Source organism: Dicentrarchus labrax, unplaced genomic scaffold, assembly GCF_905237075.1.
Source record: "Dicentrarchus labrax unplaced genomic scaffold, dlabrax2021, whole genome shotgun sequence".
Taxonomy (NCBI): domain Eukaryota; kingdom Metazoa; phylum Chordata; class Actinopteri; family Moronidae; genus Dicentrarchus; species Dicentrarchus labrax.
The window spans coordinates 21,832,024-21,852,781 of NW_026136706.1; the positions used below are offsets into that span (position 1 = coordinate 21,832,024).

Here is a 20,758-nt window from a genome sequence, read left to right on the forward strand (position 1 = left end):
ATTAAAAGCATATCAGGAGCCTCAGAAAGGAGTCTTACTTCCTTCATTAATGCTGATACGTTTGTTAAGGAGTCAAATGATTTCTATCTACTCTGAAACACCAAAGCAACAGAAACACAGTTATATCTCCTCTTTGTCATTACGTTCAGTGGCAGTTGTCAGACAGTGAGGTGGTTCATTAGCTCAGTGCTGTGTCAGGTGACCGAGCCCCTCAGGTCTGCACCTCTGTTAGCAGTACCAGTTGGTGCTAACGGTTCAGTCTTGGATTTGAGTGTGAAAGCTGAGTTTCACCTTGAACAGTAAGTGTCAGGTCCTGATGGAGCAGAACAGCTATTTAAAGACAGAACAGAAGTCACACTGTCCTGAAGTGAAGGTTGGACAGACAGAACAACCTCGCTGTACCTCCTACTAATGTGTGTGTGTGTGTGTGTGTGTGTGTAATCCCTGCTGCAGTATGTAAACTATACAACATGATGTCAGTTGTACACATGAGAGGATTAGAATCACACAAACACACTCTACATCGCTTTCTGAGTATGATCCAAATTAAGTCCCTGATTCTATCAGACTGTTTCTGTTCACAGTGAGATCAACATTCGTTAATAATAATCAATCACATTCAATGAGTGATTACTGTAACGATCTAATGCGACCTTATCTATTTAAAAACCTGTCAAACATGTAGAAAATGAATGTTTTCTTGTTTTGTAACATTTTTCATGAATGATCACTGTCAGTGCTAAACTCTGTGTCAAATACACTGCATTCCCTGTGACTACTTCACATTAAAAACCACCCCGTGTTTCCCCATGTGAAGCTACAGCAGTAGTAAATGATGTGTTAGCATTAGCAATAACTCATACACCTCTGATATAGCAGTATTATTAACAGTGAAGCTGATATCAATTAGATCAAATTATAATACTGGATTTAGATTGCTGGACCAATATACCGGCCAGTATCAGTTTATTGCTGATCTAACCTTATCTTTGTGTATATCAGCCGATAACTAGCAAGAACCTCCAGTACTGAAATGCCAAACTAGATTTAAGATTATTTAGAAACAGTGTCTCCATTACAGAGTTTGTCCAGTTTATTTTTCAGCTGTGAATGGCCTGCTCTGTATGCACCTTGGTCACAATTACAAATACAAAAGAGATCTTTATCAAGATTGTTAATGTTATGTGTTTATATTATTAATGTGTCCATATCCTCATCATCATCATATCATATCTCATATATTGATATCGGCTTCAAAAATCTAGCATCAGCCGGGTTACAGTAGGAAATTCTCATCTGTATGAAGGCAATTTGTATCCAGGGCAGGAATGGCGGACTCCACCACTAACAATGAAAACTACTAGGCAGTTACCGAATGTAAATACACTGAATAGCTATTGTTTAAAAAAGGCATACCATCAATCAGAAGAGGTTTGATTTCATGAAAATCTTAAGGATTATAACTTCAAACCTGCAGAGACAGAGTATTAAATCCACACACACTGCTGACAAAGGGCGAGATGAACCAGCTCTGTTTGACAAAGAAGATTTAAGGTTGAACAGTTCTTTTTGTTTGTTTTACTTTTTCTTTTCTTTTTCTTTTTTCTTAGTGTTGGACAGACACCCTTTAGAAACCACCTGGACAGAAAAGTGAGGATGTGGACGGAGAACAGAGAGACCGCAGGTCACCTTTAATATAACTGTGTATGTTTGTGTGTGTGTGTGTGTGTGTGTGTGTGTGTGTGTGTGTGTGTGTGTGTGTGTGTGTCATAGTTTCCCAGTGGTCCGACCAAGGTGACATCACCAGTTTTGGTGTTACTACACACTTCCATGACAACCAGAAAACAGACAGACAGAAGGCTGGACTGTCTTCAGTCCTGTCTTTCCACCTGTCTGACTCTGGTGCTTTCCATTTAGCTAATGTGGCACCTTGATTCCCTCATTTGCATGCTCTCCTCGTGTCTTAGCTCCTCCTAGTGAGGATGCCAGAGAGGGAATATGAGGATGGTAGTTTCCAAATGGGACATCCTCGCTCACCTCAGTATGATTTTGAGGAGACTGCAAACATCCATGACAGACACCATCTTAACTGCCCTACAATGCGTAGAAGTAATTATCATATCAATAACATTTTGAAGCCTGATGACTCCAATACTGATTATAGATCTGCAGCTGTGTCATTGAATGTGACTGATAGAAATAACACCAACAGATAATTAAAATTTGTTGATTAATGAAAGAACTGAATAGATGTGAGGGAACAACAGTTATCAATACTCTTAATAAAATCTGTATTTTGTGTATGAAAGGCTGCAGGTACAGTAAGTCTGGTACTTTTCACACTAGGCTGATATTATTGGACTAATAATAACCACGACTGTGTGTTTTAGTACAAATATTTGGATGGGAAGCCTCCCTTTCCTGAACCAGCCAAGATGCACTTGGCACAGAAAAGAAGATGAAAATTGGCCAGTGAAGAAAAAGTACACAAAGAGTGTTTTTATGATTCATTCATTATTGGTGTTGTCCAAGTTGATGTTTCCACAGATAGTCTGTCCAGCCTTCAGTAATGCAATGATGCAATAACATTAGTGCTGTTTCCATAGCAGCCCAGCCACTCCTTTTGGTGTCTTGTCAGACCAGCTGACCAATCCCTGACCAGAAACTGATTGTCATCTGATCATACTCAAACTTTTTTTCATTAAGATGTTATGCATTTGCTGGTGTGTTCTATAAACTATGACAGTTTTCCAAAAATTTGACTAGAAGAATCGCAACATATTGCCTTGCTTACAGTATCACAGTATATTGCAATACATTGAATCGTAACCCCTGTATTGTGATACGTATTGTATTGGGAGATTCTTGCCAATACGCAGCCCTAATGTTTAAGGCTTAAGGTCTGGGTTACTGGCTTGAGGAGGGAGGAAGCACAATTAGGTGAATGCAAAGCAATGTGTCCCCAGAGTGTCTTCGGGTTACGGCCTCCTGCAGGTTTTCAGGTTCACTGCAGTCTGAACGTTAATGAACGTGATCTGGTGTCCTGGGAAGCTTGTATGGCTTTATTTCTGATACTCTTTAGGACACAATTTACTAGGAAGGGAAAAGTAAAACTAAAAATGTATATTTGGCTTTTCGTTCTTGAGGGCATGGACAAGCCTAAACCTAAATTTAAAGGACTTTTTGAGCATTACAAAACATGCTGAAGAAACAAGATACAAACAAAACCAACCACAGAAACACAGAAAATAAATCAATCAGTCAACCAATCAGAAGATACAACCAGGTACATAAAAACACTGCGGTCATTGAGTTAAATTCATAGGTCTTATTGGCATGACATTTGACATGTTTTAAAGCACAGTTATGATCAAGAAAGAAAAAATTATGAAAACAATGTGAATAGAAATAGTTAATAAAATAGATCATGAAATAGCTAAATGTAATGTAGTTTTAGCAATATGTATATACATACAGTAGCCTATATAAGTAATCAAATTATTTAATCAAATCAAGTTAGTATTAGTAACGTGATGTGACCACAGAATAAATACCAAACAAACATATGTGGCAGTAAGTACAATATAATATAATGTATATTTATAAATGTCTGTTGGTATATCTATGTCTGGCTGTCTGTTTGTTGTGGCATGAAGTGACATATTTGACAGCCAAATACCACGACTACCAGTCACTGGTGCTGGCAAAGTAGACAACCATGAATGTATTAAGAAGATTTACTCTAAGAAAGTGGCTCATTGGGCGCGTACGCTCAAAAGGTTTTCCAGGCATCCCTGGGCTTCTATGTTTTTGGGCTCATACAGCCTGCACATTAGAGACTTCCTGCTGATCACCGCACACATGAATGGTATTAAATAATTTACTAATACTGTAATACAGCTGTTTTGGCTGAATGGCTCAAATTCTTATAATGTAAAAAGTCATTTCAGGATGTTTGTTATGTTTTACAGACGCTTCTTTTCCAGTGATTATCTGTGAGAAAAATGCTTTTTGCAAAACATGATTATCCTGGAAAAACTGGCAAAAGCAGTTCAGACACTATGCCAGCACCATTCCTTGGAGTATGTCCCCTGTTTTTGCAGTGAATTTTGTTATGCTTCACATATGTTGTCACATTGATGAAGATGTTTTCTTCTTTTGATTGTGTTTTGCTTCAGTATCAGGGATGCCATAGATACTAGTCATCCAAACATCACAAATGAGGCAGACAAACAATATATTAATACATATCTATAAAATGTACCATTGATAAAACTATACAGAATGTGGATGTTTTCATCTAGTTGCATGCATCTTAGACCCAGCTAACTATGGCTTTCTCTGAGATATGCTTACATGTACATTTATGTTAGAATCATTTAAAAACCTTGGAGCAGCTTTGTTTTGAAAATGGAACTTATGTAAAAGTTTTTGCCCTGAATTCAGCCTGTCAACCAGTTCTTCCTCCCAACAAGCTACATAAATCCAGTCTTAAGTTTGTGGTTTCAGGTCAGAGCTGCTCCAGTTTAGGTTAGATATAAAATGGTTTGCTCAGATTTGAACTTGTGGAGCCTGTTGGAGGTCACACACAGCCTGGGAGGAAGCTCTGCCTGAGTGGATGTCTTCAGAAGGAAACAAAGCACGGTCAGATAGTAATGTATTTGTTGGGGAAATGGTTTGTTAAAATCGGGGTTTAATTTTATTTGACCTGGATTTCTGTGTAAGAAAAATGGAAATGATTGGTCGGATTTTGAATATTTATTTATATATTTAATATATATATTTATAAGCTGTTTTTGAGGCAGTGGTTTGAGTTTTCACCAGTTTCTTCTGATCGTAGGATCTCAAAGTCCTGCAGGGGCGAACATACAAACATCAAACTGTATCTAGTAGTTCATTTCAGCATCTCTGCTGCTGCTGGCCACTGCTCTGTTTACTCTCTGTGTGTTTGTGTGTGTGTGTGTGTGTGTGTGTGTGTGTGTGTTTCTTTGGCCACTGTCATTACCAGCTACTGGCCTCAGGGTGTGAGACATCCACTCTAAGACCTCTCTCTCTGTCTTTTCACATCTCCATTAGTTTCTTTGTCCTGTCGTCCCCTCAGGTCACTGTGTATGTGTGCGTGTGTGTTGTATAGTCTCTCTCAGAGAACAGGAACATACATTAGTGCCCCACTCAATATCTTCTTGTTTTTATCTTTTACACCAGCAGGATTTAGAGCCTTTCGACCAATTAGATGAACCCCTCATTTACCACCTGCCACAAAAACAGTGGGCAAGCAACAAAATATCTGACGGTAAATCCAGGTCTAGTGATTTCCCATGTCAGATATGGTAAAATGTGTCTATGGGTTGGAAACATTCTTCAGACCTGAACAATGGCTTATAAAAGCTTTCATACCCCACTGAACAATAACACACACTGCAATTGTGCCCGTTAGTTCTCGTAAAGCTGACATACATTTTGGCCATAAAAGGCGACAACAGCAAAATATTATTAATGTCAGTGCATTGTGGTGAGTGGAGCTGCCAGTGGTTCAATTGGATTTCATATTTTTCTATGGTAAAATTGTTTTGCTTCTTCTATCATTTTTCACTTTTGAGGTAGAAATAATAAAAAAAAATTTTTGGGTGAATAGAATTTTTTTTCATATTTGGTCTTGTCTGTGCATCCACCAGCAGGTGTGACATGGATGCATCTTATCTCCATATACATTTTATATATTATATTATATTATATTAGCCTACATTAGCCTTACAGAACATTCAATAGTTTGACATTAGGCACTCTTGTGGTTGAGCAGGAACCAAACGCCTCTGGATTTATTTGTCACAGAGGTCTATTGTTGTAGCATGACTACCTCCAGGCACAGTCTGAGATTCACACTCTGAGAGAGATGATGGACTATATATATAAAATCTTTATGAAATCAGGTAATCTCATTGAGGTGAATATCTCTTTTGTACAGCAGAGTGAAAGAAAAACAAAGAAAGCCCGACAAAACCAAACCACATAACATACAAAGAACACAGAGAGACATAAGGAAAGCACATACAGGATTAGAGATCATCACAGATATCACTTAATACAATCAGTTTTACAGTTTTAAAATCTTCTGAAGTCTGCAATCTTCTGTACACATTTGTTTTGTCAGCATTCAGTACAAGTTTCAGATTATGCAGAGATGTATGAAAACAAATTGTAATCTTGACATAATATTATTTCTGAAGAGTGTAAAAAGTAAAGGAACCACCACAGAACCTTGTGGTACCCCGTTATTTATGCCAAGGGAGGTTGGGTGAGACCATCAGTACAGATCCCCTGAGTTCTATAGCATGACAAATATGCATGAAAACAGTAAAACTTAGCAAAAATATCCAAACTGAGACAGCATAGTTTAAGTAAAATGCAGTTGTCAACAGTAGTCTTAGAAAGATGCAGTTCATGCTGTTTCTTGGCCAGTGAATGTCTGACATTATATTTCACCACATATTGACACTGAAGACTTGGAGATGGGACTGAAACTCAGTGTTTCTTTACACTCTGTTGAGTCTCTTTGAAGTCTTAAAAGATGGAAGCATTTTATTCTTCAGGTTGTGTGAAGCACTGACCTGCTTTGCTACAGACACTGAAGAAAATATTTCTGTTTTTTTTCTTCAATCAGGAATCACATTGTTGCCTGAATGTGCGTGTGTGTGTGTGTGTGTGTGTGTGTGTGTGTGTGTGTGTGGGTGTGTGTGTGTGTTTATGTGTGTGTGTGTGTGTGGGGGGGGATTATAACCCACAGCTGGCCTCTCTGATTACTGACTGCCTGGTCAGCCTGGATTAGACTCTCTCTCTCTCTCTCTCTCTCTCTCTCTCTCTCTCACACACACACACACACACACACACACACACACACACACACACACACACACACACACACACGTTACAACAGAAAAGGTAAATACACATATTTCATTTCACTTTGATGCTGAATGCTTAGTTCACTGGCTTGCTTTTTCTTTGTCTGCGTCTTACCATATGTATATCAGAATGTGTGTGAGTGTGTATGTATTTACCTCTGTGTGTGTGTGTGTGTGTGTGTCTGTGTCTGTGTGTGTAATTCCCAGCTCAATAGAGCAGATATATTTAATCCTTCCTTCGCTAAAGCTGATGTCAGCATCAGCTGGCTCTGTGCGTGTGCATGTGTGTGTGCATTTTGTAGCTAATTCATCACAGTGGCAGATTAACCAGCTGTCTGCAGAACATAAAGTCGACTTCTAACAACCAGCTGGGAGAGAGAGAGAGAGAGAGAAAGAGAAAGAGAGAGAAAGAGAGAAAGAGGTGTGAAAACAGTGGAATCTCCTGAATAACTGAACCAGGTTTATCTTATAACCATCAGCTACAGTTTCACCTTCCTCCCTGACAAATCACATTTTCTCCTTATTTTAGTTTGTTTTCTATATTTGGTACTCTCACAAGACAAAAGCATGGGGATCTTTCCCATCTCTACCACCCATCCCATATAATTTCATAACAGCATTTCCTGCAGCTCACCCCTTTTGTATACACACAGGGTTGCTAAAGTTAAAAAACTGATGTAATAAGTCCAAAAATGTAAAACAGGTTATCTGTGCGTAACGTAAATATAAACTGGCTAACAGTACGGTGCAAATTCAAACTATATACACAAAGCCAAATATTGTCAGTGCTTTAAACTTGACACCATTTCCCACAAGCCCAAGACCTCTGCAGGTTAAGTGTCAATTGGAAAAACATCATAATAATGTATCATTGTTTATCTTTGTTAGGATCACAAATGGGTCAAATCCTAATAGCAAGTCATGTATTAGATGGTCTTTTATGTTAGGATATAAAAAGTAAGTGACAGATTGTACTGACTTACAGAAGACAGTGGAACAGCAGCTTAACTAGAGACTTCAGGCCTGCAGTCGTGAAGTGGGAAGAGCCACTCGTTCTGGGTTCCGCCTCATTTTGTATTCCCATTTCAACCTTTTCTTTAAACCAAAATGTTACCAAAACAGAAATATGGCACTCTCCCTGATTATGTATCAAACCGGTTTATGTTCTGAAACTATGTACAGTTTTAATTATTAATTATATAATAATTGTTAATTATTATTCACTTTGTTTCTGATAATTTGGCATACTCTAAATACTACAATACACACATGAGCCTTGTTGCTGTAGAGAAGAAACCAGTCAGAGGTGTGAATCAGAGTGGCAGAATATTAAAAACGGTTCGTAGCTGCAGCAAAACACGGCACCATAGTTACTGTTCCCTTGCTGTAAAACCAATTGCCCTACAGGGACAAGTTGAAAGTTGAATTCATCCAAAATTGACCCACAATCCAAAAGATTGTAGAAAAAAAATCATTTGAATTTGAATGTTAGCCAATCAGCATAGCTGGTCCAGCTGGTGTGTTGAGGTTGATGCTAGAGAGACTGTGATATGATCTCCAGTGCAGGCCTTATGGCCACCAGCTATATATACCATTCTGTGAAATAGTATTAATTTAGTATTAATAGTATTAATTTATTATGTGCTATTAGCCAAAGGTGCACCATCACAGCTGATGTGATCCAAATTCCCTAAAGATAATTTAAATGCTGTGTATACAGTAGTAACATATGTAGGTCATGGCAACAAAGCTAACTGAATATGAAATGAGTGGGTGTCTGTGTGTGTATGTCCTGTCAGAGGTCATGTGACTTGGCAGAGCTGACAGGAGAACAGATGGACACAGTCATGGACTGACCTACACGGTCACAAACACACACACGCACACACACACACACACACACACACACACACACCCACACACACACACACACACACACACACTTACACACTTACACACACACACACTTACACACACTTACACACACACTTACACACACATATGTCATCCTTCCTCTCTCCTCTTACTCATTATTTCATCACTCTCCCTGTAAGCATTGGGTGCTTCACACTCTGCATCCGGTGTAATTCAGGCCTCACTCCTGTCCGTCCGTCCGTCCGTCCGTCCGTCCGTCCGTCCTCCGTCTGTCTGTCTGTCGAAGTATCTGGTTATAGATGTTTGGTGATATAGTGACTACTCATTGTGCCAAGTCCATTGAAATGTATTGTTTTAACTGCCAAATGTGTCTGTTTTAATGCTGGTGTTACCAGGCCTTTAGTTCACTTGGTCCTCAATGCCACTTTTGAAAATACTGGGTAACACATTACCTTAACTCCCCCTCTATTTGAAATTTATAAGCACTACAATAAACCTTTAATAAATTGTTGTTTTAAATTGTGTTTATTAATGTATTTGGCATCAACCTTGACTCCCCCTGTGGGCACCCATAAGTGAAGGCTGGTGTATGAACACATAATAAATGACAATAATATTATAGTAACACACTGTTTGAAAGTTATAATTATTGACACATACTGTACATTAATAATAATGTCCTTATTTAACTACATTGTTATAGACAATTTATTGCTTTTAAATTACACTTATAAATGGATATCAGTAATGTCCGACATCATGTCTTATTTTTCTTATTACTTCTACCACAGGGATGAAGACACCTCTGAGCCCTTCTCAGCTCCTGGAGAGTGGGCAGATCTTTGCCTTTGGAGGGATGTGTCAAGAGCTGATGGACAGGCCCACACCTACAACCATCAGTCTCTCTGTCCAGCAGACTCCCTCTCCAGGTGACTGACACATTCCAGCATCAATGCTGTATAGTCTCCTTTCAGTCCAACCCATCATTGTAGTTTTCTCCAGAAGTCTGACTCATCCCTGTTGTTTTCTTTCAGGTCAGGGCGGGGCCTACTCGCTGTGTGAGGTGTGTAACCTGCAGCTAACCTCTGCTGGCCAGGCACAGCTGCATTACAATGGCAGGTCTCACCTCCGGAGAGTGAGACAGCTCCAGGCTGGAGAGACAGGACAACAGGCAGCAGGTACATTACGGCCACTACTGTCATGTGATTGTAGTAGCAGTAGTACCTGCATGAGTAGTTTTTAACAGTCATCTTATGAGGCAATAATAAAATAGTATTAAAATCAAAGAAAAAAAATAATTTTTCTCATAAAATAAAATAACTAAATAAGGAATAGTAGGTTGTGTGTACAAGAAGAGTATAACTTAATTAGCTTGTCAATTAACTTAGTAGTAGTAGTAGCTATTGCCAAATTCAAGAACCAAACCCGACCCAAGACCTAAAGCTATACTGTATCTATCTATTTATTTTTGTTTTATTTCAACCAATTACTGATAGTTAGCTTGCCTGGCTAACGTAACACATGAGCTCGGCTCCACCTCACTCCGTCTTCCCACTGGGCAATGACTTTCTTCTTGCAACAAATGACGCACACAGATACAGACAAATGGCACAGTGAGCGTGAAAGAGAAAACTTAATTAATAAATTACATTTGAAAATAACCAAATCTGTATCTGAGCTGAGCCTGAAGCTTTATCTTTGTCTTTATCACACAATACTTTGTCATGTTGCGTAGCAAAACTCTAAGCAGTAGTAGTTTGAGTAGTTGCACTTGCAGCTAGTAGTAGTAATAGTAGTAGCGATAGCTGCAGCATTAGCATCAGGACTAGCATTAGCAGGAGCTGTTGTAGTAGTTTATTATTATTCTCCACTCCTTCTAATGGGTCTTGATGTCTTTGATTCTCACAGGGGCTCAGTCTAGGTCTCTTCCCCAGGTCACAGGGCTCAGCTCCCAGCCTGCAGGACTAACTCCGACCCCAGGCCCCAGTCCAGGCCTCAGCGCTCCACCCAGCACAACTGCAGGTAGGACGAGTGCTTTTACTGCTCCTATTACTCCTGGTCCACTGTGCAAACAATGACTCATCAAATATTTTGTGTTGTCTAATGTTAAAAGTTGCATTTGAACAGACCACAAAGACAACAGCTGGCATGCACGTACAATTCTGTACCTGGAAATAACTAGTCGTTAGTCTCCTAATCCAAACAGCATCACAGAAAATATTCAAGTTGTCACGGTAACCAGAGGGACATTAAGAGCTAAACAGGACATTAATTTGTAAAGTCTGATGGTCTGTCTGCTGAGGGAAAGTGACTTTGGCTCATCCATCATCAACAGCTGCTGCCCCCTGGGAGAGGTCAGTTAGTGTGTGTGTGTGTGTGTGTGTGTGTGTGTGTGTGTGTGTGTGTGTGTGTATGCATGTGTGTGTGTGTGTGTGTGTGTGTGTGTGTGTGTGTGTGTGTGTGTGTGTGTGTGTGGATAGAGGAAGGCCTCAGGTTGACCCCTAAAAAGATAAACTGAGCCTGCATTACCTCAGATCATCATTGGAGTTTTATACTCAACCTCAGGATGGGTATGGTTAGCTCCGCCCAAACACCTGTCAGTCTTGTTGACGAGCTGACATTTTTATTCATGCTAGCAGCTTTGCTCAAGGGTTGTCTGTCTGTTGGTCAGTTGGTCCACCACTTTGGTCTTGACTAGAATAGCAACAACAACAACTAGATGGATTTTAATGACATTGTGCATAGTCATTCATGGTGCCCACAGCATGTATCCAAATTACTTGTTGATTCAGGCCAACGTTTTTAGGATCCTAAATTTGTTATTCATATATTTATCAGTATACAACACAAAGTTGTACAATGAAATAAAAGTTCACAGTCTCTTCATACTACACACATAGAACAGCAAATATAAATACATTTTGATGAGCAGGTTCTCCAAAAGGCTGTATATACAGTATGCATTGGACTGTATAAACCAGCACCTGCACCTTGAGTTTGAAACTCTTCCTTCAGGCTGTAGATTTACAGTACCATGATTCAAGTGCAATAAAAGTAAAAATCTCCTTTGTTCCTTGAGCAGTAACCCTGCATAATTTGCACATGTAATTTTATTTTTTAGCATCTTATTCACACATCAAATTTGTGCATTATTGTTATTGTATTATGGTTTACTGTATATTGTATGAACTGGAATCATTTTTTGTGTTTTGGTACTTTGTTGTTTTTTTACGGGATTTTTGCCCCTGACTGCAAGTCAAGTTTCCCATCTGGGATAATAAAATGACTGAACTGAACTGAGGGTAAACAGCTATTTATATACACATTAAAAGACTTTATAGGTTTATGAAAAAAATAACTGGCACTAGATGATGAGAACATCATTGTATCATTTCAAACATTGTGTTAAATGTTGAATGTGTGTGTGTGTGTGTGTGTGTGTGTGTGTGTGTGTGTGTGTGTGAATATTTACAGACTGACTGTGTGGTTTAATAGTGTAGTAGTTGTTGTAATAGTTGTAGTTTTCATATGATGTATTTATCAGACAAGATTCCCTGCCTTATATCTGAATCTCAGAATGCCTTTATTTTAATGTCATGTTTAATGTTTATTCAAAAGAAAGGAACGGTCTAATTAGACTGTAGGGCTACATTGCTTAAGTGGCAATTAATGATACTTTTGAGATTTCTTACCCCAATATTTTTTTGAATATGTTAAAATCCTAACATTCTATAGTTTGCAAACTCTTATTTGTCATTTAACTAAAACATTTCTACCTAATACATCATGGCTAACACAGTGGCTAAAGTCCACAGGTTATTTGAAATACTCAGATGTTTAAAAAAATGCCTTGTGAGGGATTATTTCTTACTTGGTCTCAGTCACTGCCGGCAGCTAAGAAATAGTCCCGAACACAAACACAGTGAAACCACGGCTTATCATTTTTACACTTCATGTTTTGTACAGATTAAACAAAGATATAACGTGTTTATTAGTAAACTTGTAGCTGGATTTTATTACCTTTGGACTGAGATATTCTTGCTGTTTTCCTTCGCTCCCAATCTTTATGCTAAGCTAAGCTAACTGCTAAACGGACTGCAGGCTGTAGCTTCATCATTAATGCACAGACATGATAGTGGTGTCGATATTCTCTTCTAAACCTTGGCAAGACAGTGAAAGAGCCTATATCACAAGGTATTGAACTATTACATAAGTATTATATAGGATTATTTTCATTATTTTTCATGGTTTAATTATTGAAGCAGTTTCTAAATACTTCCAGTGCCCTCTGCTGTTTAAATTACTGTACACTTTTCACATCTCCTAACCCTCTTTGGTTCTGTGATCAGAAGTGACTGGAACAGTTTCAGAGTGTCTTCAGTGATTCAGACCCAGTTTTTAAAGTCAAACTGCTGGTCAACAGAGTGAGAATGTGCTCGGAGATGTAAAGGAGTAAAAGTGGAGCAGACAGCAGCAGGTCATTAAACTGGGACATAGCACTGCTCTGAAACCACACTGACATTTCTCAAAGACGTCGTTAAAATCTCCTGCATTTGGTGTTTGTCCCCTAATGTCTCCACAGAAATCTGCTGCAATGGGCATCTTCACGTAAATCAACTTATAAAGTTTATTGTCTTTATTTTCTTGCTCAAAAACACAAACTAGAACCTCCTTTGGAAATCTGCTGTTTTAGCCCTGCAAGCATCACTCATTTAATATCGATTAAAATAAAATAAATAAGTTCCAAAATCAACAAAAACAAGGAAAAGGCAGGAAATAAAAAAAACACACACACCTAATTACAGTATGTGGGATGATGCTGGCAGGAGGGTAAGGAAACTGAAAGGCAATCACACACTGACACACACCTATAGATGTGTGTGTGTGTGTGTGTGTGTGTGTGTGTGTGTGTGTGTGTGTGTGTGTGTGTGTGTGTGTGTTGTGTGTGTGTGTGCAGCAGCTGTAATTACATACTGTGTGTCCATATCAGTGTACAGGCTACAATAACACTGATTAAAGATTAAATCTCTCTCTTCTTGACATACAGCCTGAATGGTCATCTCTCTCTCTCTCTCTCTCTCTCTCTCTCTCTCTCTCTCTCTCTCTCTCTCTCTCTCTGTCCATTACGTGATGCTCGCTCGACCATGAAAAGCTCTTTGGCCTGAACTCAGCTCCTCTAGGCCAGGCTAAGTGTGTGTGTGTGTGTGTGTGTGTGTGTGTGTGTGTGTGACAGTGACCTGGCTGGCTAAGCAGCCTATCAGCAGTCAGGTCAGATGACATCACCGCCGATACAAACAGTTGTGCTACATGGGGAGCTCCTCAATCAATGATGTGCACATAAAACTGCTGCACTCAGTTATTTTGAATGGATTATTGTGTATTGTTTAAGCAACAGAGAACACTCAGTTCATTTTCAGGATAAATTTGGGTTAGGGTTTCAAACTCAAATCTTCTTTTCATCTTACATGAACAATGGAGCTTTAAAAACAAAAAATATTATATCACTGGAGATGGAAGAAGTACTCAAGTCCTTTACTGATGTGACAGTATCAATTCCAAAGTGTAAAAATACTCCATTACTTTTACTCCAGTTAACGTCCTGCGTTCAAAGTTTTACTTAAAAGTATGTAAGTATCATCATAAAAATTTACTTAAAACATCCAAATTGAAAGTACTCAGCAGGTGGAGTAATGGGTCCTGTCAGTGTTATATTACAATATATTGGGTTATTGATACTGATGCATTAATGTGTATGCAGAATTTTAATGTAATAGTTGGTGAAGGTGGAGCTCATTTTAACTGTAAAGCAGTAACTACAGCTGTCAAATGAATGTGATAAAATGTAAAATGTAGCAGTAAAAAGTACAATATTTCCCTCTGAAATGTTTTGGAGTTCTTCTGCCCACACTATGTGTGTAGATGCACAGCTACAGTATGTGGAAAACTAAACACGCCTCCAATAAAGCCTGTAGACAACGAGTGGGTTTGAAGTGCGGGGCAGTGAGGATGCAGCCATTTCATACATGAGACAAGTGTATGTGGATACCGATGTGCATTCAGTCAGCGTTGGACCTGTTCATATGAGTGTGTTTTCCACTGTGAGCAGAGACTCCAGTCTGCAGTGTTGTTCACCCACTTCACTGATAGCCCTGAGAATAATACAGAGTTGCATTAGGCTTCATGATCAAAGAAAGATTTTGTGTCAAGTCTCCACTTTCCATAATCGCTCCCTCTCTGTCCATTGTGCACGTAAATGACGTCTTGAGTCTTGCCTATCTTGTTACTGCAACATGTTCTCACTCCCAGCTCGGTCAGTGGCCCTGCGCGTCAACATGCTGTGGGTACCCCTCTCGCATGAGGGAGGGGCCAGAGAAGTAAACTTTCAAATTTTGTTCATTTGAGCAGATACAGCAGTTTTTACACACAATATGAATGTTTTGGAAAAATAAACTGTATTAATATTTTATGTCAACATGAATTTAGGCAATTTAGTGTTTAATTCCTCTTTAAACTGTAACTGCTATTGAACTGTGTCAGTAGACGTTTCCACTAGTAACACAATGTTTAACTGGAACCAACTGCTGGTGACACATAGGAGTAGACATATAAAGTAGCATGAAAGGGAAAAACTCAAGTGAAACACAAGTACCTCCAACTGTATTTAAATACAGTGCACACAGTAAACATACATTGTTCATTTCCACCAATGCCAGACACATACATAATGTACAAATGTGAAAACACACATTATACTGGGGACGTGCCATAGGGGATGCTTTCTCTCACTGAATACACTCATACTGTATAATTGTATTTGTTTGTCAATTAGTGACCACTAGGAGGCAGCACTCATACACACACTCTTAACACACACTCACTGACACACTCAGTCACTAATAAAAGAATTGAATTCCCATGATCCACATAATGAGTATAAATAAAGAGATTAACTCACATGAGACTAATAACATTTACAATATTAAAACTCCTCAACTCTCCTATGGGAGAGAGTGGTTGCTGGGTTCTGCAGACACCGACACTAATGTGCCTTGACCGTCTAATGTGGTAAATATATGCTGAAGAACATGATGTGTGAAGTATTTCTGGGAGGGTACTCAAGTTGGCTTTTACACATGATAAAATGAGAACTTTAATGAGAACCTCAGAGTTTCTACAGAGGAAATGTCAAAATCAGCTCACCTTTTCCTTTCTTTCCTTATCTTATGAGTTTGTGTGTCTAAGCAAGCTCTAATTTGCTCCCCTGAGCTAATAAAGGTCAGTATGTTGTCCTGCTGATACTCTATGCATAATTAGCTGAGAAATAGACAGTTATTAATAGACACATATTGTAGCGGGGTGTGTGTGTGTGTGTGTGTGTGTGTGTGTGTGTGTGTGTGTGTGTGTGTGTGAAAAGAGATGGAGAGATTGAGCCGGTGTTGATGTGTGGTCTTGCGTCAATGTATTAAGCAGTGTATGAATAGACGCTGCTGACAGATTCACACACTCATAGTGCTGTACAGTGGTGACAATAGGCTCAGAGGGCGGAGAGAGGGAGGTGGGGACTGGATGGGGGAATATGACCAGATTTGAACCCCTGATGCTGCGTCCACATGACCACAAGTTGACAACTTGTGATACTAGTTGAACTAGTAGAAGACTAGTATAAAACCAACCAACATGTCCATGTGGGTTTCATGTTTGTTGAGTGGCATGTGAGATTCTGTCTGTAACAGCAAGGGACTAGTGAGGACTAGTAGAAACCAGGTAGGTCTAGTACAGGAATAGCAGAACTTGTGCGACTAGTGGAGGGTAAGTAGAAAACAGTACAACTAGTACTGGCAGAGGACTTGTGGATATGGCAAACAGAGCTAATAGGCGCTAGTGGAGGACTGACTTGTATGGCTGATATTCTTGGTAGATATCCCCTAGGGCACTAGCAGACCAAGCTGATAATTGCTATAGGTTCCAGTAAAACACAGGCGTCATGCCTACAGTTTAAGTTAGGCTTACACACTAATCAATTGGTTTATCTCGTTGTCAATCAGCATATCAATGGTCCTGGTCCTTTTGAAGACAATTAACTGTCCCATTTGGTGTAACCCATGTTTGTGGGTTGTTAAATTAATACAAGCGACATCTGAGCATCACATTTAGTTACTTTTGGTTCCTAATGAGAAATCAGGATGTCATCAATCAAGCTGGTATGACTAGTCAAGGTCTAGTAGGAAACTTGTAGAAAAGAAGGGAGAAGAGTGGTTAGATTGTTAGAGAACTAAGAGACAACTGGTTACATGGGTATGACCACTAAAGGAATTGTTAGTAGGGTGGTGGAACTAGGACTAGTCAAGGTGGGATCAAAGGTTGTAGAAGGATAATAGAGGACCAGTAGGACTAGTCGAGGTGTAGAAGAAGACTGATAATACTAGAGTACTAGCAGAACTTGTTGGGATTGGGGACTGGGAGGACTTTGGTAAGAGTAGTGGGACTGATAGAGAATGTTATTTTGCACTTCCACTCCTGTTTCCTGTAATTGTTCTCTTTCATCTATAATGTAGTTGGTCATCGCTTCTTTTGTTCCATGATAGTTATTTTGTTAAATCATTTGTTGGGTATTTAATCTGTTTTGATTTCATTCTTGTCTCTGTTAATTCTGCATTTTGTTCTTGAGAATGAAGCAACTAAAAGCTTGTATCCTCCTCTCATTTTTGAATCACGATGCCATGAACTGGCTGAGTGCGAGTGTGCAACACAGAGAGATAGAGCGACAGAGAAAGAGGGATTTCCATTGAGACAGAGGGGCTGTCATCACCGCTCACCCTGAATATCATCACCTCACTGATTCAAGTACACTGTACACTCTGTGTCCCTCTCGCTGTGTGTCGGTCGCCTTCCTCTATCCACACACACAGACACACACACACACACACACACACACACACACACACGTGTCCCTCTGCGTTCACATAGACTGTCAGGTGGCGATTCTCTGCTGTTTGTTTTGGATTTTCTCTTCGTAGCTTTTTATTATCGAGGGAGCAGATGATAGAGGGGAGAGGGAGGAGATGAGACAGCTGTCTCCCTGTCGATGATGTGGAGTAGTTTCCTGAGTCGAGGTAGGAAATCCTTTTTATGTCTATTTGTGTTTGAGCTGCACATTTAGCCACTTTGGTTTTAGCTTTTTTTTTTTCTGTTTGGGGGCATGATTATATATACACTGTGTGAGTGTGTGTGTGAGTGTGTGTGAGTGTTCTTCAGGTGGGGGGATGGTGGGAATTACATGACCTGGTTGGAGTTCATGACCTGGTCTCGAACCTTGAGCTGAGGCTGTGGTCTCTCTGCTCGTGATGTGTTCAGTCTAAAATGCTGTTTGTCAGAGGTTGATTGTAATTATTTATTATATAACAGTTATGTCCACAGCACAACACAATTTTAATTTCCTGAGCTCCTATGTTGTAGTGTTCTTACATTTAATCTGATCAATCAATGACTACATTTCTATTGATATGTTGTTGTTTGGAGATGGAGTATCTCTAAACAGTGTTTTCTCTGGGCTGGGGTGTCAGTGTGCTATTGAAGAAGACTGATGGAAGCAGATTTTACCAATAAAGGATGATGTTACAAGACAAGATGTTTGTAATAGAATTAGAATTAGATGTAGTTTTAGTATCTGATAATGGTAATTTTTGAATTTAAAATATTCTGAATTATTTGACCATCTAACATCATGTGTAACTAAATGGACCTATTTGGTATTTGGAAACACGTCTACGTAGCAGTGTAGTTGCAGATTGCAAATCCTTCATTTTACCCTCCCCTTCCAAGAGCAAAGGAGAAATGATGGTGTCTGCAAAACACACAAAAAACTGCCCTATATAAAACCATGGTTTGGTTTGGTCTGTAGAAACATGGCGGTTCAACATGGCGGACTCTGTAGAAGAGGACCCACTCCCTCTGTAAATAAAAATGGCAAATTCTGAGGGAACGAAAACACAACAATTCTGATTTTCAGGTGATTATACTATTATATTAATGAAAACATACCTATGAATATTATATTTAATTCCTGCCAATAGATCCTCCTAAATGTTACACACTGGACCTTTAAAGGGATCACCAAAGTTATTAATATTCATCTTGAGGGAAACATGAATGAATGAATGAACCAGATTTCATAGTTGAGATATTTCTGGACTCATGTGGTGAAGCAACTGACAGACCAACATTGCCATCCCTAGAGCCATGCTGCTAGGATGGCTAAAAATCTGTTTCCATCTTCTCATTCCTGATATGCCAGCTTTTCCACCTCAATAAAGTATGCAGTATTTGGACTTGTTTTTATGCTCAAATTGAAAATGCACATAAACATTTAGATGGCAATGTATCAGTTGGACAAAGTACTGTGGCTAGTTAGTCCGGAAAACAGCTGTAACAAACATTGCAGCACACTGTACATCCACTCTAGCTTCATTTGCTCACTCCTAAATGCGATGATCTTATTATGTGCACTCAATATGGAAATCTGACTGCCTGCGTTCACACAGAGAGGACCATTTCCAGGAATGTCATTAGCTGAATGAACATTATGGATCCTTTTACACAGAGACCTTGTAGAAGAGTCCAAGGAAGAAACTGTATATCTGATTAGAAGAACATAAAGGCTGCCATTGGTCCCCCAAAATCTGTGACTACTTCCTGTCTGTCTTACTAACTGACTGTCTGTCTGACATTCCTCTCATTATAGATAGCGTGACTGCTATGATTACCCACACACTGCTGCTCATCACAACAGCGCAGTGTGTGTGTCTCTGTATGAGTGAGTGTGTGTTTTTGTCCTGTGTTTTGTCTAAACACACACACACACACACACACACACACACACACACACACACACACTCACATACAATGGTTTCCCTTGTCCAGTGTGTGTCTGGTTTTAGTTTTGCAGATTAAACCTGAGCTTCATCACTCACTGTTTCTTTTAGATGTTTTCTGTATTTTTTTAAATTCTGTAACCAACACCTGCTGACCAGTGGCACAAACAAAGAGGAAAACATGGTTCATAATTTGTCATTTGATAACAGTGTTGTTTAGCGAGTAATGAGATGTGAGAAGGTTTTAAGAGAGTGAAGTAACGTGTTGAAATATTCAACAGTGAGGACATCGTCAGTTGTTTTCGTTTGTCTGAGGAAACTATCCTGTGGCTGTTTTAATTAGCAGCAGTACTGAGCCCTGCCGCATTAAAGGTCCAGTGTGTAACATTTAGGAAGCTCCAATGGCAGAAATGGAATTTAATATGCATAATTATTAGTGTATGATCACCTGAATATAGGAATATTTACGTTTTTGTTATCTTAGAATAAGCCCTCTATAACTACAGATGCTGTGGGTCGCCTTCTGTGGAGTCTGCCTTGTTTCTACAGTAGCCCACTGGGGACAAGCCAAACACTGGTTCTAGATAGGGACGTTTGTGTTTTTTGTATGTTTCACAGCCACAGTTTTCTACTTTTTATACTGTGCTCATTAAATTCAAAGTCCTTAATCTTGCCACTTCATGCCCTTCAAAATGTTCCAGAGCGAGAGATATTTTATTAACATTTAGGAGGATCTATTGGCAGAAATGGAATATAATATCCATAGGTTTGTTTTCATTAGTGTATAATCACCTCAATATAGGATAGATAGGATTTTTTTGGTTACCTTAGAATGAGCTGTTTTTATCTACATTTTATCTGAATTGCCATGTTTCTACAGTAGCCCAGAGCGGACAAATCAAACGCTGTCCGTAGATAGGGTCATTTGGGCTTTTCGCAAGGTTTGTGACCACGGTAGTTTCTCCTAAAAGCTTGGTTCAGACGACGAGTTTCAGATGGTTGTAAACTTCACCGCTAGACGCCCATAAATCCTACACCCTGGTCCTTTAACGTACAGTGTAAGTTTGGTTCTGCAGTTTGTGTTGCAGGTGCTTACACTGTTTTCTTTCT

The 20,758-nt window shown here is 39.3% G+C and overlaps 1 protein-coding gene across 2 annotated transcripts in view; it reads left to right on the forward strand.

The window, feature by feature from the left end:
• Positions 1–20,758, forward strand: part of znf385b (zinc finger protein 385B) — a 55,117-nt gene that overhangs the window by 9,652 nt on the left and 24,707 nt on the right. For both annotated transcript variants that reach the window (XM_051403147.1, XM_051403148.1), the window contains exons 2-5: positions 1,611–1,684; positions 9,569–9,706; positions 9,812–9,955; positions 10,686–10,799. In XM_051403147.1, the coding sequence (XP_051259107.1) occupies positions 1,657–1,684; positions 9,569–9,706; positions 9,812–9,955; positions 10,686–10,799 (424 nt within the window). In that variant the 5' untranslated portion in view covers positions 1,611–1,656. The remainder of the gene's footprint in view (positions 1–1,610; positions 1,685–9,568; positions 9,707–9,811; positions 9,956–10,685; positions 10,800–20,758) is intronic.